Source organism: Daphnia pulex, chromosome 9 (assembly GCF_021134715.1).
Source record: "Daphnia pulex isolate KAP4 chromosome 9, ASM2113471v1".
Classification (NCBI taxonomy): domain Eukaryota; kingdom Metazoa; phylum Arthropoda; class Branchiopoda; order Diplostraca; family Daphniidae; genus Daphnia; species Daphnia pulex.
In genome coordinates, this window is record NC_060025.1 from 9,189,709 (window position 1) to 9,212,599 (window position 22,891).

Below are 22,891 nucleotides of genomic sequence, written 5' to 3' on the forward strand. Positions count from 1 at the left end.
TTGCAAGCTTGATTTTAAGTTCTAAAAATTGCATCTTCAAATCTTTGAGCCAAAAAACCTGACTATTGTTTCTATCTGTATTATGTAACTTTTATTGGCATTTCACTTAATAACAATTGTTTTGTGTTTATTCAGGTAATGCAGAGGAGACGACGAGAAGATGGACACCAAAACATCTTCGTTATCTCCAAAATGTCAGCGCGGATCATCATTTATTGTTGGTAATATTTGTGTTTGTGTTAGTTAACCGTTGTCTGCCACGCCTTTGTTCTCCCCTACCTCCTTAGCACGGGCCTCCTAGAGGCCTCCTAAATGCGTGCATTCCATCTTCCCTGTCAGCCCGGACTTGTCAGCAATGGCAAGTCCCACCTTGGTCATGGATCCTTCAGACATGGCGCGTAGAGAGTAGAGAACAACCTACGGGTTGTGTGGCGTGGCAGCCAACGGGTTAACTTAAGTGTATGTATCTATGTATGTATGTTATTGTAAAATGTGGTGGAATTGTGGGTGGAGGTGGGACAATAAAGCAATTCCTTTTCAAGTTTTTTGTTTGCTGTGTCTTATAGCTTATAATAAAATCATGTTTAGCACTCGACTTGTATATTTCTTACAACTTTGAAGTTTTACATAATTAAAAGGCAGAAGTAGCTGATCATCTCCAGACTCTTTAAATAAACTTCTATGAGGAACAAAACACTATCTGCAACACTTGTGGCACAGCAATTTCAGGTGAACACCAGCACAGCTACTTCAGTTCTTTTTCTGTAATCCTGTATCAGCTGCATAATCACATCTCTCGACTGGAAACAGGCTGCAAAACCACTGCACATTGAACAGCACAGGCATAGTTTAAGTATCACCAAGTCCTAAGGGGAAAAAGGAATATTATTTTCCATGATCAAACTTAAGATGCAAAAGAAATCATGTAAAACAAATGACAGACATTTTTCCAAGATTCCATTGACGAATTAAATTTTAAATGAAGATTAAATCCCATGAAAAGAGAATTCTGTACATCTAATTCTTAAGTGTTAGAAAAAGTTGGTAATGCAGAGTGGAAAGTTTTGTTCTAGTTTGTTCAGAAAAAATTTGTTAACTCAAAGGAAACTGATCACTATCTGATATCTTTCACAGAAACTATTAGTTAGAAGCAAGAAATAGCACGACTCATTGTCTACATCAGATCACAGTTTACTTGTCAGTTGAATTTTTAAAAAAAAGACGCAAGACTTCCCAAGTTACAACCAATAAATTCAATCAACTTACCATTCCAAAAAGTCTTCCTGCAATGACACTTCAGGATAACACCAGCTCGATAAACTGCATGCAGTAGCTCAACTTGACTCGATCACACCTTTCACCAGCTGGCTGCAACAAAACCACTGTAATGATGCCAACCATACAGCGCACACTTTGTTGGGTTCTCACATTCTGCAACAGTTAAGCAATCTCCAACCTGAACACCAACTAATGAAATCTTTAGCATTATTGCAGGGAAATTGATCAACAAAATTGCTATATTACTGTAGTGTTTCTGCGTGAGATGAGACGTACATCCATACATCTAACAACGGACGACATTTCGGCAAAATGGACAGCATGTCTTCACTCTTCAGCCCACGCGATCGATTATTTGGCCAAGTGGAAAATATATGCCAGATTGCCTGAAAATTCAGACAGCAACGTCTAGGATTAATTGTATTTACCAAATCCAAACTAGAATTTAGTAATTTACCCATTCAGTTTTAATACTGAAAATGTAGATCGACACCTCAATCCAGTAACGAATTTGTAATACCTTTTCAATTGGCGTTACGGAACAAAATGGCGAAAAATTTCGTCCTCTCAAAGACACACGCGTCATCTGGCGGCTGGGGGACAACATGATTTTAGCCACCTACTGACGGAGCCAAAAGATTCCTCCATTGTTGGACTTTTAAAATCGTTGAAGTTCTATTGTCGCCTTGTCGGACATGAAAATAATTAAAGAATTTATTGGAGTTCTATTGTTGAAAGTTGAATGAACTCCATTGAATTTTAAATGTCCGACAAGTTCCGTGTTTTTATCGAGCAAATTCTGTTGGAGTTCATAGACAGACTTTTGTTCTTCTGTCCAAGCCATTTCTTTTGTCAATTTTTCTTCTTTTCTATGGATCAGCTGCTGTTGAGTTTCTTCCTTTTGCACCGTCAAATGCGCCAAGGATTCTCCAAACTCAAGTTCTTGCTTTTCCTTAAATATACGCTGCAAATAACTGTCAAGCATTTCCAATGTCCGGAAGCCATTTTTGATATCTCTCTCCAATTGCTTGAGGGTGCCCACAGATTCCTCTCCGTCAACCGATTAATTTTGAGAAGAAGTACATCTGATGGTAAACTAAAAATATACAAAAGTGTTAGCTTGTGAAATCCTATTCAGAGAATCAATCTATTACCTCTTCTTCATCATGAGTAACAGTCCTCTATATTGATCAATAATATTTGTTATCACAATATCTGACAGAACTGGAGATTTATTCTGCCTTGATTTTTCTGCAGCTTTCTTTTTCTGAAATGTATGAACAACATATGAAAAGAGGAATTTGAACCTGCTTAATTGTTTAGCGTTTTACCTTTGATTTAGAAGCTCGCTTAGTTTTGGGTGGTGATTCATCTCCAGATGTTTCAGGTGTCCCTTGAAATGGGCTTTCACTCTTGTGAACATAACCTTCTGTAGCATCATCTATAATTAAAAGTTAGTTAGTTGTTTACAACAACCTTAAAAAATATTCTAACCTGAACTGTTGTTTTCTATACACTTTTGTTTCTTTGTTGGAGGGAATGTTGGGACAGCGGTAGGTTTTAGATGTTTCTGCTTTGATGTCGGAATGTAGCAGTCTTCTGAAAAATGTTCCCCACAAATATATGTGTTGTCGCAGTTGTGCGCTTTCTTTCTCGTTTTAGACTGCCGAAATCCTCCATTTGCACTAATGGCCTCTAGCCATTTTCCTCTCAAAAGTTCATTTGATGGTAAACTGTGATAGCTTAATTTTTCCGTCTTGTAATTTGAATTTGTGCATCCAATGATATCACAGGTACGACCCATTTTGTGCTATTTACGTAGAAAGCAACAATTTACAATGCACTTTTACGATTTATTGATTATTTATGTTTGGCTTAACAAAGTGGACACACTATCACACCAACGACTCAACGAGTGAGTTGACACTATCGTCTGCTCTATTGACAAGACAGCGACGCCATCTATAGTCTCCACATTTCCCGATCCAGAGTAGGTCGATCTAAGAGGGAATTTTTGCAGTATTTGAATTTGAATCAACCTTTTCTCCCCCCATCAAAATGACGTCACAAATCGCTAAACCCCCTGAAATTTTAGGCTATAATTAATTAAAGATGAAAGCATTTTATCTTGAATTTTGACACCCCTTCGCATCATATAAGTAAAAAAAAATAATAATAGATCAGGAAATCATTTTAAAAGTGAAAAAAATCGCAGAAAATTTTTTCGATTTAATGTTTTTTAAATTTTGCGTTTGTGACATCACACTTTAAGAATCTCCCCCCTCCTGTACAGAGATCAGAAAATTTGCAAGTGAAACAATAAATAATACTAAAGCGAAAACAGATTCTTTTATTTCTTTTTATTAGTAATTTTGTTCGATCAGTCCATCATCATCATCACGTGTCGTGTCCTCTACGCCTACACTACCATTAAACTATTTATAACAATATGAAATTCCAAAACAATCCATCGAATCGTATATCACATTACAGATAAAATTTTTTAATAATGGACAAAATTAAAATCCCCCACATTCAGCCTGCATTCTTCACCACTACCATTTAGGTATATTTCAATTCAAATTAGCTTTAGATTGCAGAAGAAAGCGCCTCTAGTGGAAAATAATTTTGAAAACAAAAAAAAGCCAATCTGAATTTTAAGAAATTCTTCTTGTCTATTAAATTCTTACTTAACCTGTAACTGTAATTAATAAAAGATTCCACAACATTATCTTTTGCGATCACAATTTATGTCGACGCTGAGAATGACTAGAATTAATTTTGACATCCGGCTATCGATATACCACCCATCCTCAAGGGTCCACCCTCTCCAACCGGAAGAATTAGCCCTTTCACATGATATCTTGTAACCTATGCTAGTGATTTCAGAATATACTTTTCTCGTGGATCAATTTGGAGGTTATCGGGAAACAAATATCTGATATGAGTAGTAGACCTTGAGACACTTCTACGTTAGACCGACGATATATGGGCTGCTTACTTTCGAATTGTTCAAAACTACTGCCCCGACACAGCTAACCTTCTGTCGCAGTCTTCAATCAGCCGTTCGTTTAGAACGCAGCAACTCCAGATCGAGAGGTGGTGAATGGCCCCGTCCGTCTTCGTGGTGATGTGCGCAACCTTTCTGGTAAAATTTAGTTGTGTCTCATTTTCCGTAGGCTCATTTATGGTGCTAAATCTATTTTCCGGTGGGTGAAAATTAAAAAAAAAAAAAGTTGTGGGCGCAATTCGAGTCGACTTCCGCAGACGACCAAATGCCAGAAGGGGCTGCAGTCCAACATTTCACCGAGAATTCCAGTGGCCTAGCAGGAAGTGTTGCTGAAGGACACCTTGCTACACCCATGCCCAAGCACCGTTTCTCGTCCATGTTATCCGCTGCCAAAAAACTGACGAAAGCCGGTGCCTGTTCGCTGCCAGATGATCCTTCCGTTGACTTGGCGCTGGACCATTTTGGATCTAATTTACCCGTGACAAAAATCATTTCAATACCAGTTACAGAATTCTCTTGTAATGACCGCCAACCGGGTTATTACGCAGATAGAGATAGAGAAGCGTCTTGCAAGGTAACAAATATCAAGTGCAGGGACTACGGGCTGTGATCAAAATAATAAGGACGTCGTTATCCCTTTTTAGATTTTCCACTACTGTTACGAAGACAACCCCATCGTTTCCTTCATTTGTCCGACATGTACCTTGTTTCACGATGAAAAGCAACTCTGTGACTATTGGTACAACGTCGATTGCAAAGTGGGATGAAGGATTGCACCAATAAGCCATGAATATACTACACAACCTGCGAACAAAGAGAAATCTGTTATTTACATCATGTCCTCTATTTTCGTTCATATCAATTTGTAGTAATAACAAATTTTATTACCTGAATAATACAAACGGTGTTCTTGGTTAACCAGTTGCTACACACCCACTTATTAATGATAAGAGATAATGTTAGAAAGTTCCAATTTAACTACAGGAAATGCTGTTAATTTGAGGCGAATTTAGTTGGGTATATATTATTAGGTTACCAGGTGTGCTAATATACTATATCTACAGAAGATGATTTGTGTATATAGTATTCAAGATATTAAATGGGTTAAATAGTTTAAACTTGAAGTAGCAAAGCTGTGCCGGCCAAAACCCATTTCGATGGTTTGTCTCTCGTTTTTAACTGGAAATTCCAGATGTAAGTCTCGGCTCTCTGTTGCGTGTGATAGACCGGGCATTCGTATGTTCCTCTAATATCTAATTTATCTTGCGTGACAGCCTAAAGTAATCCGATTAGATAAATGCCCGCTATTCTTTTGTTCACAAAAAAAATGGATACCTTGACGTAAATAACGGGCATGGGTGGATGCAGTTCTTTGAGTTTCGCTTCCGCCAACACACCAAGATTGGAATCCCATCGGGCACCTTCCAAAAATAAGCCATGAATGTAAACGCCTTCACGAGGGGCAGACCTGTTATTTTAAAGAAATGACGTCAGTTTCAATGCCAACATGACAAAAAAATTTAGGGGAAAAAAGAAAACGCACGATATTTCTTCACGGGTTTTTTTGGTAACTTCTACAGATAAAGTCATTCGATCCAGCGGCAATTCCGCCCTCCTTGCGGCGGTTTGCATGACAGCAGTTAAGAAAGCCTGAGGACTGAAAAATCCTCCAAGCCAAACCGATGGAGGTGTCTAAACAAATAATTAAACCAATCAATTGGGCCAAAATGTCATTTGATGTTTAAGTAAATACCTGGAAATCGACAAGCCAAATGTCGAGCTCTTTATGTCTTTGTTGTAAATCGGTAATCCAGGCGGTCAGAGGCAACATTGATGGATAGGCCAGTTTAGCCCACCGGACCGGAACTTGATCGAGGTAAAGGGACGAAGACATTTCCTCCATATCCTCTGTCAAGGACAACTCTCCCTATGATTATACAAAAAAGAAAAACGAGTTATTAAGAACTCGTTCTAAAAATAATAAATAATAAAGCAAAATACCTTAAGTCCCTTGTCGAGTTCGCGGAGGGATCGTTTGGCCTCAATCAAAAGGCCATTGACTCTTTCGCATTCTTGAACGATAACGACCATAAAGGGCGTCTTTTCTTCCAATCGGCTACAAATTTCTACCAACGGGAACTCATCCGGTAACTTTTCGAGGATCTCATCCAAAATTTGTTTGACTCGATCGTCTTTGCTCAGCACGGCGCCTCCACTGACACCGGCACCCTGTCTGGGCTGCAGTCCGAGAAGTTCACGGCACAACATTCCAGCGCTGCGAGTCAAGATGCCGATTTCAGCGTTGGGGTGTAATCCGTAGAGATAGGTTGATTCCGGCGGAAGAGACTCGTCAATATAACGCTGATATCCGGAGTAATCCCTGTTGGGTGGCGCAGGGAAATTGGGCGCTAGCAACAGTTCTCCGTCGAGTAGATCCGGTTGTAAAAGTTCTTCCAAATAGGCGCGGGTTAAACGTCTATCCCAGTCATCTGTGACGTGGCCACCGTACATGATTTCGCCCAGCAAGTAGCGCAAATCTTCCCAAGGAACTCGACCGGAATTGCCGCTACTCTCGATGTAATTGAGCAACACGTTGACACTGATGGTCAAGTCACCTGCAGAGAACGGGTACGTTCTGTTCCAGCCCTGAGCCCCAAAATGGCGACGCTCAGTCACGACGGCGTGGAAATAGCACAGAGTGAACAGGAGCGTCTTGAATTCAGCTTCACGGGAACATTGCTCCAGCGCTTCTTGATCAAAGTGATCGAGTGCCATGTGTAGATTGGCTTTGATTCCACGAGGCGGCTCACTGGTCAATTTAATGCAGGATTCCAATAGACCCTGAGGGACGACGCTGGATGTCTTGGTAGTCGGCGGTTGAACGCTTAGAAAAACTCGGTACTCTGGGTGTGCATTGGCACCGAATCGTTCGAGAAGGCGTTCCAATGTCGGTAACCATTTTTTCACAAGATGGATGTTCTGTGGATATAAAAGGAATACCATTAACACTGAATAATCAGCCAATAAATCAAATAAAAGGGTATATAATTACTTGAAGAATGACCCAATGGCCATATTCGGATGATTTTTTCAGTACATTCTCCGCATTCCCTTCTTGGCCTTGTCCTAAACTGACCAGGTGTAGAAGGCCGTTGTCGGCTGTGCGACCCATTTTTCGTGCAATCTGTTCCACTTCCAGCAACGGATTGACACCCGTCGAAAGAATGAAACACAACGGTGTAGTCGGCGACATTTCCGCGACACATTGCGACAATTCAACGGTAAGCGATTCGACGTAGCGTGATCCCAATTTCTCTTCAATGAAGAGGCGAAGAGCGTGAGACAATCGGTCGGGCCGCAAGGCTCTCAATACGCACAGGCGTTGGAGTGCAGATCGTGTTTTCCAATCTTGGGGGAGTCGTTCCCGTTCGGGAAATTCAGATTCGATAATTTTGCGCCATCTCTTAGACGAAGACTCGATATCTCGATCCAAGTGCCGGAACTCATCCGTCGACGATAAACCTGCGATATTTTCCAAATTATTACAATGAATTTACTTAATTTACGTATTTTGAATTTACTTTTGACAACGCTCCAGGTAGAGGGAGTGAGATAATCGACTGGACTGCCGGAAACGTTGAGACCAGAAACGACTGGGAAGCGGAGGAAAAAGTCCACATCAACAGGATCGACATCTCCTGAAGCTATGAGAATCTGGAACGTCTGTTGAACAGTGTAAACCAAACGATCCTGTTCAAACAATCCTCTGGCTACGTATTGGAACAGAGCGTAGGTGATTGAGTCGACCAGGTAATTGACTCGGATGGCCACATCCGCCGAAGGAGTGGCTTTTGCCAATGCCCTAAACAACAAATCAAAACATTTGACGATAACATTTTTACGATCCTAAAAATTGAACAAAAAATTTTACCGTTGAAAAACCCCAATAAAGGATTTTAATGAAAATTGATAAATGGGATTCAGTTGACGCAGATCGCCAATGATGAAAAAGAGAAGCGAAGCTCGAGATGCAGCTGGACGGTAGAGCTCACGGAATTCGTTGACGGCCTGAGCCGTTTGGGCCGCTTCAGCCGCTCGTTGTGTGATATCGTTGGCGGTAGCTTTAGTTTGTTCCAGAGAATCTACCAGCTGTGAATCGGCCAGGAAAGCTCCTTGAGCTTTAGAAAGTCGAAGTAGGAGATCATCTTCAAGAGCTTTCAAAGCGATTTTAAAGTCATTTTCTTGTTTGACCAATTCAGCTCGTGAATTCTCCAAGTCTGGCCTTTCTGCCCGCACAACTTCAGCTAAAAGTTGTTCCTCTAGTCCGTCACGAGTGACGGTAAAGTTTAACAGAGTAGCCTGAGCTTGTAATTCAGGTCGAAAATGTGGGTTGGCCAATTTGGAGTGAATAATCAACCGGAAATCGGGATGCAAATCCACTTCCTTGCCGTCGATTTTAATGGCTTTTCCTTTCTTGACAAACTGCCGGCTCATCAGTGGATCCAGCGACGAATCCAGCTCTTCGTTTACATTTTCAATGAGGAGCACTCGGCCTTCCCGTAAGCAGCGCTCCAACATCTCGTGAAAACCTTTGAGCCCCAATGAAGTGATCTGCAGACGATCTCCATAATGTCCTTTGATCCACTTCAATCCTTGCAACTGAGGGTCAATCAATAGCGGCCAACGCTCGCAAGTTGTTAGAATTCCGGCGTTTTCAATCGACATCCGGTCGGCCGGAAGTCCTTGATTGTTCCACGTAGCTATTTGCGCTGCATCGGCTAGAAGATTGACAGGATCGAAGCTCTCGGACAACAGGACTGGCTTGGTGGCAAGTCCGTTAAGGAAAGGAATCCACGCCTTAGAGAGCAGATGAGTTCGGTAACGTTTTGGGAAGATTCCGGCGTAAGATACGAAAGCTGTGGTAAGCAAAACATCGCCAGCCATCGTCAGTTCATTGCGACGAAGGAATTCAACGGCCTGGAACCAGCGAATTTTCTCAGATGCCAGTCCGTGAATCAGTCGATTGGCTTGGACTAGTGTCCGATTGGTGTGTTCCGCCTCTTCTTGGCATTCTCTCTTTTCAGCGTTGGCTCTCTCGAATTCCGCCGTCAATTGCTCCAGAGTGGCTTCCAGAGTTCTGACTTTGGATTTAATGGCGGCTTCTTTTTCTTGGGCTGCAACTAATTCGGCGTCGGCCGCTTCCAGCGCACGACGTTTGGGTTCAACGTTGCAGTAAACCTCGTAGAAGAGGATGATGTTGATGACCCACGAGCACAAGCCGGCAGCAGCCGATGATTTTGACGAGATGAATTCAGGATCGAACTCGGGATTATCCAGATAAGGATGGATTGCACGAATAACATCCGGATGGATGTGCTCTTTGTCGTAATTGATCAGCGAATCCAAAAATTGATCGACTCTTCCCATCATTATCTTTGATGACCTCCATGATCGATCCTTTGGGATTTTACCTAACAAGTAGAAGACAAATGAATACACATAAGTGCGCATCAATTTATATATTTACCTTGCGGGGATAAAAGGACTAGAACGGCGGCTGTCACGTTTGTTACGGCAAGCGGAGGTGAGCTGAATGACTTGAGCTCAGTCAGATTGGCTTTATTGAGGGTGTTGAGGGCTTCCTGGGCGGCAACTAAAGCTGGTTCGGCTCTAACCAAATCTTCTTCGCACTCACGCTGCCTTTGAGCTACTTCAATGGCCATTGCGGCCACACGCTTCTCTTCGGCATCGGCCAACAACTTCTCCTTACTGACTTTTTCAGTTTCGATACGCACCACGTTGATTAAACGGTCAGCTTCTTCAGTTTTCTTGAGCAATTCAACTTCCTGGACGGCCAAAACTTCCTTCAAATCGTCCACTTGTAATGCAGCTACCCGCAATCGATCCAGGCCGTTCTCCAGTCGCCCAATTTTAGCCTGGAGCAAAGAGGTCTGTCGTTCGAGAAGTCGAACAAAAAGCTGCAACTGTTCCAAAAATGATTTCGGAGTCGTGTATGCGTAACGGCCCTCTGTTTGCAGCATAGAGCGACAAGTGTCACTGACGCTCGAGTGAACATAGGCCATGAACTGCGAAGCGGAATCGACGAATCCATCCGGTAGCTAACAAACAAGACAGGGAATATTAAATGGGAATATTATTTCCGAAATAACCGAACGCTTAACAGAACACTTACCGGAACAGTGATGTTGGACAGATATTTGTATGAGACGGAAAGTAGAGCTTCGTGAGGCCACGGTAAGAAGCAATCGATGGCCATACTAGCCAATAGCGCAGGAAAGCGTTGCGTCCGTAATCGCAGAGTCGAACCGACAGGTGAACAGCACAGGATGATGTGCAAATGACGTCTCACTTGTTCTAAGAAGAAACGCCAGCACAAATCACGGGAATCCATCAAGCCCAGTGCTTTGACTTCATTGCGCACGGCCTGAACGTAGAAAACAAGTTAAATGATGAAGAACTGAAAATAAAATGAAATTTCTAACCTGAACGACATTGTCGATTTCATCGTCGTTGAAGAGTCCCGGAATCTCTCCAGCTGCCAAAAAATCATGAATTGGACCGAGCAGGGTCTCGTCGACTAGCTGGGCATCCGTGACTAGCAGCACAGTCGGTAGTTTCTTCAGTCCAGCTTTGAGGCAGAGAGCGGATAAATCAGTCCGCAATTCCGGAATGCCATAACCCGGTCGGATTTGCAGTTGAGTCACATCGTATCCGGCGACGGAAGCTGCTAACCTAGCTAAACTCTGTTTGCCGCTTCCGCCGACGCCGACCAAAAGGGCGTGTCCCCTCGGCAGCTCTAGGATTCGATTGATCCTGCAAACGTGCGAGATGGCATCTTCAAAGAGGACGAGCTCCATGGCGGGATTGAGTTCGTTATAGGCCGCCAGCGCCTGATGAAGAATGCCGTTGAGTGAAGTGTATCCTTCCGCCTCGCCGTATTTAGCGTCGCCCAGTCCGCGTGAAAAGTGGCAAAACAGTAAAGGTGTCCGCATGACACTGGCTTCGTCCACATCGGCCAGCGCGGCACAGCAAGACTCGAGCGCTTGATCCGACGCCGACTGTCGATCGAAGCATTTCTTGACCGTATCGACCAAGGCTTTTTTGAACATGTCGGCATCCTTGTCGTCGTTGAGTCGATCACCGTAGACGCGGTGAGCTTCGTGCGCCCACAGCCGGACCAGCGACAAACTGGTCTGGACGGTTTCCGGTGTGCTAAGGAGTAATCCTTTAAAGAGAGCAGATAGATCGCGCAAGTTGAATCCGTAGAGGAACTTGCTGGCTGTCGCTTGGAAAATCAAACAAAGTCGTTGGTGGAGCGTCATGGAGGCCACCACCAAAGCCGGGACAAGATTGAGTAGATTGGGGGCGAACCGCTGCACCGGATTGCCGAAATGACGCTGGAGCCACGAACCAAACATCAATTCCTGGGTTTCGTTGCTCGGAGTGCTGACGGCGAATGTGATGAAGTGACGATGAAGGCGGGAGTCGATGGTGAAAGTTCCAGCGGTGGGATTCATGCAGGCAATATACTGGACGTTTTTGATTTCTTTGGGTACCAGCTTGATTCGATCATACCTTTAAAAGCAAAATTAAAATTGAATGTTAGAAAATGTTATTTTGAGACCACGAAATTTACCAATGGCCGTAGCTAAGATGCTGTCGCAGTAGAGTGTGCGCCTGGGCAGTGCCGTAAATATCCATATGAGGTGCGTTGAAATCGTCTAAAAAGTAAATGATGTGCTTGGTTCCCGGGGGTCCGTAGCTTCTTCCGGCCTTCTTTTCCAGGGAATTTTCTAGTACACCTTGCAGCATCTCTGACGTCATGTAGTAGTGCATAGGTACGGCACGAGTGATGTATTCTTCAGAGAGGGAACCCAGGGCCTCTTCCACTAAGGCCGTTTTACCGCTGCCCGAAGCTCCAACCAGTAAAATCGGTTGGCCAGCTCGCATCAACAAATCGAGGAAATAGCGAAGGCAAGTGGACTGGGCAGTTGGAACCAAAGTCGTGTAAATAGGCAGGTCGGGATCAGGATCAAATTTAGGGACTCGCTCAGTCCAGGGAACCAACGTTTGCAATTCCGTGTCGATACAGAAATCGAACACGGTCGGGCACCCGAATGCCACGGGGAATCGAACGGCTTTGAATTCGCTAACCCACCAAGTGCTGAAATCCGCTCGCTGGTTGCAATTGAGGTCACCGGGTAGAGCGGATCCGAAAGCCCAAACGCACGCAAAGACGAAATAAAGTTCAAACAGTTCACGAGGATTTTCTGATGTCATGATGGCTGGTGTAAGTAAGCAATCCAGCAAGCGACAGAGCATTTGCAAATGGCAGATTTCCGGAATGGGAAGGATGGTCTTGAAACGTGTGCGGATGACTTCCAGGCAACTGGGAATATACTTGTCCATCAGGATTGTCAAGTACTGTCGTTCGCCCTGGTGGAGAGTACCGCCAGGTAAGTCGATATCCTCCAAAGGACCTGGTTCTTCATCAGTGCCCGAACCTTCAGTCCTCGATTCGATCCAACTGGTGATGTAAGGAGTCCATCCGAGGTCTTGCACGTTCAAATGGACAATGCCAGCTCGGGAAACAGATGAAGGGGTAGCACATTTCAGATGTGAAATTTCAAATAACAACCGCATTTGAGGCGTCAATGCAATACGCTCGTTGCTGGCTAGTGTCAGGATTTTATTGTCGTCCATCAATGTGTTGAGCGACTCGATCCATCTAAATAGAATTGCTACAGCTATCAAAATTTACATAATAAGAGAAATAATAGTACCCAGGATCGATGTCACCATCGAGGACAATCCATTTAGGTCCCGCGTTTGGTTTGTTGGCGCTTTGAGCGGCCTGTTCTCGAAGGATCGATGACAACAAACCGTCCCTCCATTCTCTTGTGGTTGGATTAACGAAGCCAAAAAGCTCGTCGGATGTCACAGCCTGTAAACGAAACAAATTCGTGAAAATCAAATCAGAAATTTGGTACAATTAATTCGAATTTTACCTTTGGATCAATGTCCACACAGACGGGTCGCAATCTCATCAAGGCGTACGTTCGTAAAAGGGTCCGCCAGACTTGCGTTTTCCCCGTACCTGCTCGACCGAGCACGAAAACTGAATGTCGAACTTGAAGAAGTTCGTGTAACTGGACAACTCGAGTCACAAAAATATCCTCTGGCTGCAACTTTAAATCTAGAGCAGCTTGCCGAATAGTTCTTTCCATCGTAGCATCAGAGATGCGATTGAGTTCAACCGATGGGAAAAGATCACCCAACAAAGCCAAAAATACAGGAACATCGTCAGAAACCAAACGCGGCAAATTGGCATCGCGAAGAGCACCTGACAACATACAAATATTTTAAGTATAAAGGCGATAACAAGTGGAAGTAATTTATCGTTTACCTAATAATAGCTGCTCTTCGCTCAGATTGTGAATGGAATTGTTTCGTTTGGAAGTACCAGCCAGTACTAGCACAGACTTGATAGCTCGTAATCCCCAATCGTAATGATCCTGTTTGGATAGCAGACGGCAGCACAGGGAGTAGTAGAGGGTGACCAACTTGCGGGCCAGAGTTCGGGCTTCCAGGAAACCCTCGGCGACCAACATGATTTCGCAAATAAGATCGGAATCAGGGACGATCATGGCGCATGGTCGGAAGAGTGATTTCAAGTTCTCTGGGAGCTCTGTTCTTCCTGCGTAGCCAGGATTCATAGTGACGAACATACCGACCTATTGTATTTTAAAAGGAATTGTATCAGTTGAAGTTCTAAATTGTCTGCATCTATTAACGACTTACTGTAGGCTGAAGTTGAATCTCTTCTTCCATCATAAAGAAGCGCTCTCGATGCTGACGTAGAGCGTCCAAGATGGAACGAATTTGGACAGCGACGACTGAGAGGACTTCAACCGAGATACGATTGAACTCGTCAAAACATCCCCACGCGCCCGTCTGGGCTAATCCTTTGTAAATGTTGCCGCACGTTTTGTAATCCATTTGTTCTGAACAATTGAAGACATAGACCAACATGCCCAGAGCTCGACCCAGATCTTTGGTCGTTTCCGTTTTACCGGTACCAGCCGGGCCGGCCGGTGCACCTCCCATAGTGAGATGCAAGCTCTGTGTCAGCGTGATGTAACAACGATCCGTCAAAGGTGTCACTACAAGACGTGGAGTGTTGCCGAGATATTCGTACCTACAATTCACAGGGTTAGATGGCTATAATTTAATTAATAAATATTGAAGTTTAAAAATACCAATAACGAAATTGGGCATCGCAAATGTTAACGAAACAATCCTTTTCCGTATAATTCCATCTGTTGGGCACCAAAATATTTGTTGACACATTAACGAATAACTGGAATGAAATTTGTACCTGTGACGAAGCTGAGATTGCCATGCAAAAGCCTGGCTGCTTTCCACTTTATGCTGGACCAGTCGAGCGACAACGTCTCGTGAGTGAACGTCAATCGTGCACAGGGTCATAACTTTCTGCCTGTCGTTTGGACTGAGGTCACCTCCAAGTAGTCCAACAAGCGAATTCAATTGGACAATCTTCAAGAATAAATTATTAGCACATGAAAAACAAGTTTTACTTTTCCAAATAAAAATACCTGTTTTCTATGCAGATCCTTCATAGAATTTTCATAACCTTCTTCCAGCCTTTGGAAAGCTGCGCTGACTTCAGCGTTCCATGCAATTTGAGACGCCGTCAAAGTCACTTGGGCTGGGAAATCCCAAATCCACGTGTCTTTAGTTTTTTCTTCCAGAATGGCCACAGCGTCTTGAAGTAAAAGACGCAAAGAGACTCGCATGGAATCGGCCAGCGCATTCAACCAGCCCTCCACTTGGCCGACGCACTGGATAGGTTTACACAGAGGAACATATTCTCCGTCTTTAGACCAAAGCCCCACCGCTTGATAAGGTCCTGCCGAGTAAAAAGGATCGGTTAATATTGATCTAGAACACCTGCAAATTTTAGTCTTACCATCTTTTTGGGTAGTTGTGATGGGTTCCAATTTGATGCGCGCCAAAGCGTCAAATAATTTCGTCAAATGCCTTTGAATCAACTGCGGACTATTGCCGTTGGAAAGAATGTCGAGTAAATCGGCTGTAGAGACGAAATAAAAGCGCGGAAAGTCGACACGTTTCGATTCCAGGTATTGGGCAAGTGCTTTCTCGCAGAGCTGCAACTGGGAATCGATGCGGTGCAAGTCGTCGAGGACGTTGGGACGTGTGGCCACGCTAATGACGTTGGGTTTCAGTAGTAAGTGGCCGAGAAGTTCTTTGAAATTGGCGTTGGTCTCGTCAAAACGATTAGAGTCTTCGGGTAGTTGTTGACGAATATCGTCCGTGCCAGAACCGGCAAAAATGGACTCTAAATGGGACCAGGAACGCTGGACTTCACACCACAATGCCAGCACTTGATCTGCAAGTCCCAAGCGACGCTGCCAGTCCAAGACATCGGTCATCAAATGGGCAACGTACTTGGAACTGGCCAAAGTTTGCAATTGGACCTAAACAAAAGAATTGGTTGGTTATAACATCCGCATGGAGGTGGTAGACGGTTATCACCTGATTATCTTCCAGAGTTGCGATGAGCTCATCTGATGCTTTCAGCAAAGTCAATCCCGTTCGAGCGTGTTCTTCTTTGCCCAACTCCAGAGTGGCCCAAGTAGCTTCCAACTCTCGCAGCGTTTTCTCCATTGACACTTCACGCACGGCCCGGTCAACTACCGATCGCACTTCATCTTCGTAACGGTGAAGATCCAAGGCCAGCAAATCTGCAAGTGTAGTATCGATACCAGTCACCAGGCTGACAGTAAAATTGTCTCTAAAACACAAATAAAAGTCCATAAATTATCTGATAGTAGTACTATAATTTAAAGCCAAACTCACCTGAGGAATGTTTTGCGTTTAGTGGCTTCAATGAGTTGAGTCCAATGTCGTTCACGTACAGCAGGATTTTGCAATTCAGAAATAGCCTAAACAAACACATTGATCGTGAGACACTAATACAACGAATTAGATTTTTTTTTAAATAAACCTTGAGTGAAGTCAAGAGATCTCTGACGGAAGCATCGAGTCCAATATAAGCGTCCCATGCTCTCATCTCCTTGTCGAGACCGCGGATATTTTTAGCAAAATGTTTACATTCAATTTCCATTCGCTCGACATCGATTTCCTTCCAGTGCGTCGTCTTCCAGTTGTCAACACTTGATCTGATAACGTACGAGTAGTCCCACAACTGCTTGATCATAATCGTCTCGCGTCGGCAGTTCTTCAAGCCTCGAAACTCGGAGACGGGAACTTCAAACAGAGCGGCCCAGTTGGATAATTCTTCTAAATATTTCTCCATGGCGCAGATACGGTGATGGATATGGTCGAGGGTCTTGTAAGGATCCTCACAATTGAACCGGAAAAAGTCTTGACGATGGAATTCGTCTCTAAATTGAAGTTGCCTCAACTCGAATGAGCCCAACTTCTTGCGAACTGCTGCGATCTCGTTGGCTTGCAGCGATGCGACTTGTTGTTTGGCTACATGAGCAGATTCTTTGATGTCTTCCCACCTTTCAGGAAGATGTTTCAGTTTGAGAAGGATCTCTTCGGATAATTCATTCTCCGATTCCCTCAATAGTGTAGCCGCCTGAGAATAATCAGCAAATTAATCATTACATTGAATCATTTTAAAAGTTAACATGATTAATTAATCCCACCTCTTGCAGTGGAGCAAAGAGAGCATCGGTGCCCGACTGTCTGGAACGTACTTCCGCCAAATGACCCATCATGCGGAGGAGAGCCTCGCGTCCATTGTGAGAGTCTCCGTTCTCATTTTCACCTGTGCGCCAGACCAAACCTTCTTCGGCTTCTTGCAAGAATGTCTCGAGATCGCACACACTGTCCATGACGTAATTGGTAACGTGTTCCAGTAAGAGCACTCGCCATGATCGCATTATGTTTTTGATGCTCTACAAAATAAAAGCAGTTGTGAAAATGTTGCGTTGATTTAATTCAATTGAATAATACCTGAAGGGCCGGTTTGACGTTGAGTTTCAGTTTACAACTTTTTCCAACCTTCTCCAATTCTTTGATGCAATCGGAGGTGGTGACTTTCCATTCCGTAAGTTGGACCAGTTGCTGTCTAAAGTGCGGCAGGGTGGCTGGATTTGCAGGGGCGTTGTCATGTACGTATTCGCCCAGCAGACAGGTGTGATGCAAAAAGTTGTGCAAATAAATATTGGGGTCCGTGTTCCAAAGGAATGAATACTGCTCCAGCGATTGAACAGATTCGGAAACTCCAGTTACGGCGTTTGAGACGGTGGCGTTCAAGTCTTGTTGGAGCGTCATAACTTGCGTGTTATTGTCGACGCTGTGCGGGAATTGAACTTCTTTGCTGAGGGGTACCATTGAACTGGCCACTTTGGTGACACCCGTCATTAAAACGGCGAATTGCTGCATGATGCCTCCTGAGCCCACTTGGGCTTCCGTCCCGTTATTGATTGGTGTCGTTAGCGGCGGCTGGAAGCTGATACCTTCCGTTGTTATATTCAACTGTAGCTCGTATAAATTGCCTTTATTAGTCATTTCGATAAAGTGCTGGTACGTGTTGGTGATTGCTTTGAGTAAACCTGGAAAATATTACGAAAGGTTAAGTGTCAAATTTATCAGGAACCAATGTAACAGTGGATAAGGATTGGTCTGGAGTGAAAAACGACGTTTTCTTTTCTAACCTTCGAGAATGATTCCGTCAATCATCTCCAAATACGTGACCCAATCTGATGCTGGTAAGTCTGGCATCATTTGCTGGGCTTCTCCGACAATCAATCCAATCTTCTTGGAGATGGCAGCGTATTCGCTGTATTTCTTGTTGAATAATTCAACCAACTGTTCGCCAGACGGTAGCTATTTTTGCGGGGGGAAACAGATTGGTGAGAATTTCGATACCTAGCTTAGAAGTTAGAACATAAAAAAGAAAAAAAAGGGTAATTCATACCATTCCTTCTTGGAACTCGACGATGGGAGCCTTGGACCATCCATTCGCGATAGACTGGACGGTTTCGGCAGTCGACGAAAACTTCTTCATGGCTTGATGCAGTCGCAGTGTCGTCTCGGCCATCACGCGAAGCTCATCCTTCACCGTGGTATCTTGACTGCCCCACGTCCATGTCGAATTCTGGCACTTTGCAACAATTTCAGCCTTGATGGTCAATAGGCGTGGCTCGAGTAGACAGCGGGTGGATGGAGTCAGGGAAGCCTCGGTATTGCTGCAGCAACTGACGATGATATCTACCAACTTCATCTTGATCTTGAGTGAACCGTAAATGGCCGTCCAGGATTCCCAGCTGGGCGGAACGGTGGAGCAATCCAAAATCTGCTGCAGCTGGCGGCACTCGGTAACCATTCGGGCCATGGCGTTTTCTGCTCCGCTCTGTACCCGCCCGTTTCCTGCCTCGGCGACGGTTAAAAGCGGACGATGAATAGCGATACGATTCATCCGGGCCGTCCACAATTCCAGGTGTTGATTCATCTTAACGTGGACAGCGTCTTCCAAGTGTTTGTGTTTTTCCTCCAGGGTTTTCATACCGACCACATCGCTTTCAATTCCAAGACTGTTACAAGCGGCCAAATGACCACGGGCCCGCCTGCTGATTTGCTGAATTTGTCGGACGGAACTGACCAAATCCAGGGACTCGACGGCATTCGGTAGGCTCTTGAGGTAATCGGAACAGGTAGATATTTCTTGTAGGGCCAAGGTCACTAGACGAGGATAACTTTCGCGGACTTTCTGCATCATGGCCGGCCTGTCGAGGAAACTGCCCAGCAGTTGAATGACTCGGTAAGCATTCAAAGGTGTCGTGGCATCAGTGAGGGCGTTACTGACAATCGAAATCATTTTCTCTTCTAGACCAACGACTGAATGTTGAAAATCGACGGCTACGGTTTCGAATTGATGGTTGTCCGGGTCCATACAGTCGCCAAACTGACCGCTGACAACTGGTGCTTTAATATCGCAAAATTGGTTGCAGATATTTTGCACCTGAGCGGTTAAACTCCGTCCACCCATGGCGCTCAATTCGACTCGGCTCAGTCGTGAGAATTCTTGAATCAATTGGAAGATTTTGACGATGGTCACCAATCGTTTCTCGAAGATGGTCACTTTTTCAAAGACGATCTGCGTGGGCGGATTCCAAAGTTCTTTCGCTTCCGATCGACTCAGCGTTAAAGTGCAGCGTTTGGCTTCACGGAGACGTGTAGTCAGGCTGGGGATATTTTCACGTTCTTCATTATAAAACTGGCGAAAATGACCGAAAATGGTTCGGGCAGCCGCAGTCTTTTCCATGGCTTCTTCAATCTCCCAGGTGAAGATGGAACGTGAGTCGAGAAAGACCCGACATCGGTCAATCAAAGCATTTCCTACTTGTCGGATTAGATTGGCTAATTTGATTGGCTGGCGGAAATAAGCGCAAGTGCACCAGACGAGTGAGGCCGTGTGGAGCAAAACTCGTAGCGGTTGGGCCATTTCAGTCACATCAGCCGCTTCCAGGTTTTCCAGTGGTTTGATGATGGGTTTGAGGTGAAGCGAGATCTCTTGAGCTTCAGCCAGAGCGGCAATCAACCTGCGCAAAAGCATTTTGAAAGTGGCAGATTGAGCACTGCCGATTTCTTCTAGCGTAGCGGCCATTTGACGGACGACTCCTTCTTTCAATTGCTCGAAAATATTTTCCAAATCTTGGCTGCGGTTGCGCCAGTACATCACTTCGTCATTGAGAGACGCTCGCTCGCTAATACCACGCTCTTCGGCCTCTAGTAAAGGTGTTAGCTGAGTGGTCCACTGCTGGACGCAGCTTTCCATTTCCATTCGACTTGGTAGCTCGGTCCTGTATAAAACGATGCTTAATATTCAATCAACAATGGTTGTTGTTTACTTATTTTACCTAGCTGCACCTGTCCAGGGCCAATACAAAACCGTTTTGCCATCAAGAAGACCTCGAGCTCGATTGACAGTTCCGCGAATATTTCTAGCCTGGCGTTCCAATTCCATCGATACGGCAGGTGGCCATGGCAACTGCAAACTCTGATTATCCTTTCGTCCTTTAGATGTTTGATCTAACACGGGCGCCACCACCTAAAAACAAATTTACATAAGTTGAGGCATTTAGAGAAATACTAACTATTTATAACGTACGTCATCCAGAAAGGTGAGAACTTGCTCCAGCGGATGCGGAGCCAAATCGCCGAACAATAAGGAACTGCGTGGATCCTCGCGGTTAACTGGCTCGGGTCGTTTCTTCAGGAAATAAAGCGATTTCATACGAGCAGCCGAGCTCCCGCCTCCAGTTGTAAGAGTCACAGCCGGATGTTGCGGGCTGTTGAGTGGAGCATTGCTAACAGCCAAAATACCTGGTCCGCTCTGCGTAAAGATGAGGAGAGGAGGTTCGGCATTTTCGAGAAATTCTTGAATAATTTTGCGGTATTCTTCGACAGTCAACACTTTGATCCAACGATCGGCCTTCAAACGCAAAGATTTCTGAATGACGTGTGAGAGGAATTCGAGTCGAACATCTGTCGGCTGAGCTTGGGAAGATGCTGGTTCTCCGCCCAAGATGACGTTCACCCCTTCCGGTTTCGTCGCCATCCTTCCACTAATTTCCAATAATTTTTCTTTCCGAATTGCCCATCAAGACTACTTATTAGTTATTACAAACCAACTCGGTGTTGTGAACTGACAGGGCTGCTGTTGGGTCGATTTCACCTCGGTGACGTTTTTTAACCGACACATTTGGTCAATCGATTTCACATTTTTTTTTTTTTTTTTTTACATGTTACATTTCGTGTAAGGAATGCTTCAGGATAGAAGAAATCGCAATAAGACCAGCAAGAGGGACTGAAAAAAAAATCCGCAAAACATGAGTTATAAGTTCGACATAGCAATTGATTATGCGTTACCATGGCAACCGGTGCTCGATTCCCTAATAGCACCTATACGTTCAAAATGCAACCATATTGATTGAAGATGATAATTCTGAAATATAAAAAAATATATATATTGATGTTAAATGAAAACAAAGGTATGTATTGAAGTGAATTCGTGTCAGTTGACAACTAGATAGAACAAATGTTTACCGGTTAGGTCGAAGCTAAAAAATTAAGCTGGTGTAACACTTTTCAGGGCTCTGTTGACAAACAGTTTCAATTTTGAAGTAAGCGTTTTGTGGAGGTACTTGGAAAACTCAGCGGTGGAAGGTTTGTGTGCAAAGGAGAGCGTCTCAGTTTCTGTGTAGGGAATGGTTTCTTCTTTTGCGATTTTGACGGGACAGTCCATAGCAAAGAAAATGAATTTAGCCTCGTCATTCAATTCCAGGCGGGTTACGTAGCGAGCATCATCTAACTTGAAGAGTAGGATAATATGGCTGTACAATTCCTCGTCGTAGAAGACAACGTTAGTTGGATAGAGACTGAGTAGGGTAGATACAGTATCACGGCGTCTTTTATGGTTTTCTCTGACCTTTTTCAGAATTCGATACAATGATAAACTGAAATCGTTAAGGACGAGGGCGTCAATGTTTTGGCTGAACGAGGAAGTCGACTGTAATTGGTCCAGCAGTTGAGAGCCAAGGAGGCGTTCAAGGTAGGGAGAAATGACTAGTGAATGGGTTAGAATTTTTCCATCCATTCCCAAACAAAACAGCAGACCAGCGTATACTAGAATGCTTCCAAGCCCTTTGACTACAGGGAGATCTTCATCATTTACATTCAGCTTGATCAAAAAGTTGAATTTTCTTTCTCGAGAGAGGTAACATGCTTCAATGTTTTCAACCAAGACACCTGCTGTCACCAAGGAGTGATAGGTTTCAGCTGCTTTTCCGAAGCCCAGAATTTGAGAAATCTAAATAACAACAAAAATTGGGTTATTACCGATTTAGACGTCACCTCAAATATGGTTATTTGTATCTTACTTGGTATTCTTTGTATATATGGATCAACTGACTGATCAATTTCGCTAAACAATCAGGACTTTGCAAATCCCAGAACTGCATCATTTGACAGTAGGATTCTGGATCACAATTTATGTCATCGGCACAAACAAAATCAGGTGGCTGGGCTGGATTCTTGGGATCAAAAAGGATTTCCCATTCAACAAATGTCCCAGAATAAGGAATTCGAAATGTAAAGTGTTGTCCAGTATAAGGCTTCACAAAATCATCTTCTGATGTAACTTTACTGAGTTCAAGTGGTCCACCAGGATATTCTTAAATTCAGAAACACACACAGTTTGATGACATGGTAGTATTGCAAACTTTATCATCACACTTTGAATTATAAAACTCACCAAAAGCAAGGGCCGTTTCTACCAAGTCAGAAAAAAATGGATGTATTTTGTCTTCCATGTCGTCCATTTTGTCTTTTTAATACACTTAACTAAAGCGATCTTTTCCGAAATAAATCTCCCTAGTCCCTACTCAACTCACGTGCTCGATTACCTCCTATCTGCTGTAGACGACGAAATAAAATGAACAACCTGCCTAGTTCTGCGGCTGCGGGAATTGAACAATTGAATCAAATCGACATCGAAAAGCG

General features: G+C 44.0%; 3 protein-coding genes across 7 annotated transcripts; 1 reads left to right on the forward strand and 2 right to left on the reverse strand.

Moving 5' to 3' along the window:
* Positions 1 to 583: 583 nt before the first annotated feature.
* On the reverse strand, positions 584 to 22,843 carry LOC124203140 (dynein beta chain, ciliary-like). 5 transcript variants are annotated; one of them, XM_046599775.1, is made up of 41 exons: positions 22,644 to 22,843; positions 22,270 to 22,562; positions 21,437 to 22,199; positions 21,260 to 21,335; positions 20,499 to 21,197; positions 20,248 to 20,438; positions 18,306 to 20,190; positions 18,043 to 18,214; positions 17,339 to 17,940; positions 17,029 to 17,280; positions 16,359 to 16,958; positions 16,211 to 16,296; positions 15,887 to 16,145; positions 15,300 to 15,828; positions 14,926 to 15,239; positions 14,688 to 14,866; positions 14,569 to 14,628; positions 14,111 to 14,507; positions 13,716 to 14,043; positions 13,318 to 13,652; positions 13,093 to 13,253; positions 11,946 to 13,037; positions 10,792 to 11,884; positions 10,482 to 10,733; positions 9,816 to 10,407; positions 8,220 to 9,759; positions 7,870 to 8,150; positions 7,341 to 7,810; positions 6,290 to 7,267; positions 6,042 to 6,215; positions 5,832 to 5,980; positions 5,624 to 5,756; positions 5,177 to 5,563; positions 4,992 to 5,092; positions 2,773 to 4,755; positions 2,610 to 2,719; positions 2,433 to 2,545; positions 1,736 to 2,374; positions 1,525 to 1,664; positions 1,267 to 1,467; positions 584 to 866 (listed from the first exon to the last, which is right to left on the reverse strand). In XM_046599775.1, exons 5-33 carry the CDS (start codon positions 20,946 to 20,948, stop codon positions 5,402 to 5,404), a joined length of 13,716 nt encoding a protein of 4,571 aa, XP_046455731.1. In that variant the 5' UTR covers positions 20,949 to 21,197; positions 21,260 to 21,335; positions 21,437 to 22,199; positions 22,270 to 22,562; positions 22,644 to 22,843; the 3' UTR covers positions 584 to 866; positions 1,267 to 1,467; positions 1,525 to 1,664; positions 1,736 to 2,374; positions 2,433 to 2,545; positions 2,610 to 2,719; positions 2,773 to 4,755; positions 4,992 to 5,092; positions 5,177 to 5,401. The 5 variants fall into 5 exon arrangements, with proteins under 5 accessions (XP_046455731.1, XP_046455732.1, XP_046455733.1 ...); XM_046599776.1 differs by having other exon boundaries at positions 2,773 to 4,216; positions 4,280 to 5,092; XM_046599777.1 differs by having other exon boundaries at positions 2,433 to 2,529; positions 2,773 to 5,092.
* On the forward strand, positions 4,295 to 5,206 carry LOC124203142. The gene is made up of 3 exons (XM_046599781.1): positions 4,295 to 4,426; positions 4,515 to 4,862; positions 4,933 to 5,206. Exons 1-3 carry the CDS (start codon positions 4,385 to 4,387, stop codon positions 5,053 to 5,055), a joined length of 513 nt encoding a protein of 170 aa, XP_046455737.1. The 5' UTR covers positions 4,295 to 4,384; the 3' UTR covers positions 5,056 to 5,206.
* LOC124201683 (BRISC and BRCA1-A complex member 2-like) lies at positions 21,459 to 22,710 on the reverse strand. Its single transcript, XM_046597844.1, has 3 exons — positions 22,644 to 22,710; positions 22,270 to 22,562; positions 21,459 to 22,199 (listed from the first exon to the last, which is right to left on the reverse strand). The coding sequence occupies exons 1-3, from the start codon at positions 22,708 to 22,710 to the stop codon at positions 21,459 to 21,461; spliced, it is 1,101 nt and encodes a 366-aa protein (XP_046453800.1).
* Positions 22,844 to 22,891: the final 48 nt, after the last annotated feature.

What these genes read in the sequence shown, in the direction of transcription:
- LOC124203142 (XM_046599781.1), top strand. Translation starts at nt 4,385, where the DNA reads ATGGCCCCGTCCGTCTTCGTGGTGATGTGCGCAACCTTTCTG. An exon ending in TGATGTGCGCAACCTTTCTG is followed by an intron (nt 4,427 to 4,514) that starts GTAAAATTTAGT and finishes AAAAAAAAAAAG; the next exon opens with TTGTGGGCGCAATTCGAGTC. An exon ending in ATAGAGAAGCGTCTTGCAAG is followed by an intron (nt 4,863 to 4,932) that starts GTAACAAATATC and finishes ATCCCTTTTTAG; the next exon opens with ATTTTCCACTACTGTTACGA.
- LOC124203140 (XM_046599775.1), bottom strand. Translation starts at nt 20,948, where the DNA reads ATGGCGACGAAACCGGAAGGGGTGAACGTCATCTTGGGCGGAGAACCA. An exon ending in AGATTCAACTTCAGCCTACA is followed by an intron (nt 14,044 to 14,110) that starts GTAAGTCGTTAA and finishes AAAATACAATAG; the next exon opens with GTCGGTATGTTCGTCACTAT. An exon ending in GTGTGGACATTGATCCAAAG is followed by an intron (nt 13,254 to 13,317) that starts GTAAAATTCGAA and finishes TTTCGTTTACAG; the next exon opens with GCTGTGACATCCGACGAGCT.
- LOC124201683 (XM_046597844.1), bottom strand. Translation starts at nt 22,710, where the DNA reads ATGGACGACATGGAAGACAAAATACATCCATTTTTTTCTGACTTGGTA. An exon ending in AGAAACGGCCCTTGCTTTTG is followed by an intron (nt 22,563 to 22,643) that starts GTGAGTTTTATA and finishes TCTGAATTTAAG; the next exon opens with AATATCCTGGTGGACCACTT. An exon ending in ATATATACAAAGAATACCAA is followed by an intron (nt 22,200 to 22,269) that starts GTAAGATACAAA and finishes GTTGTTATTTAG; the next exon opens with ATTTCTCAAATTCTGGGCTT.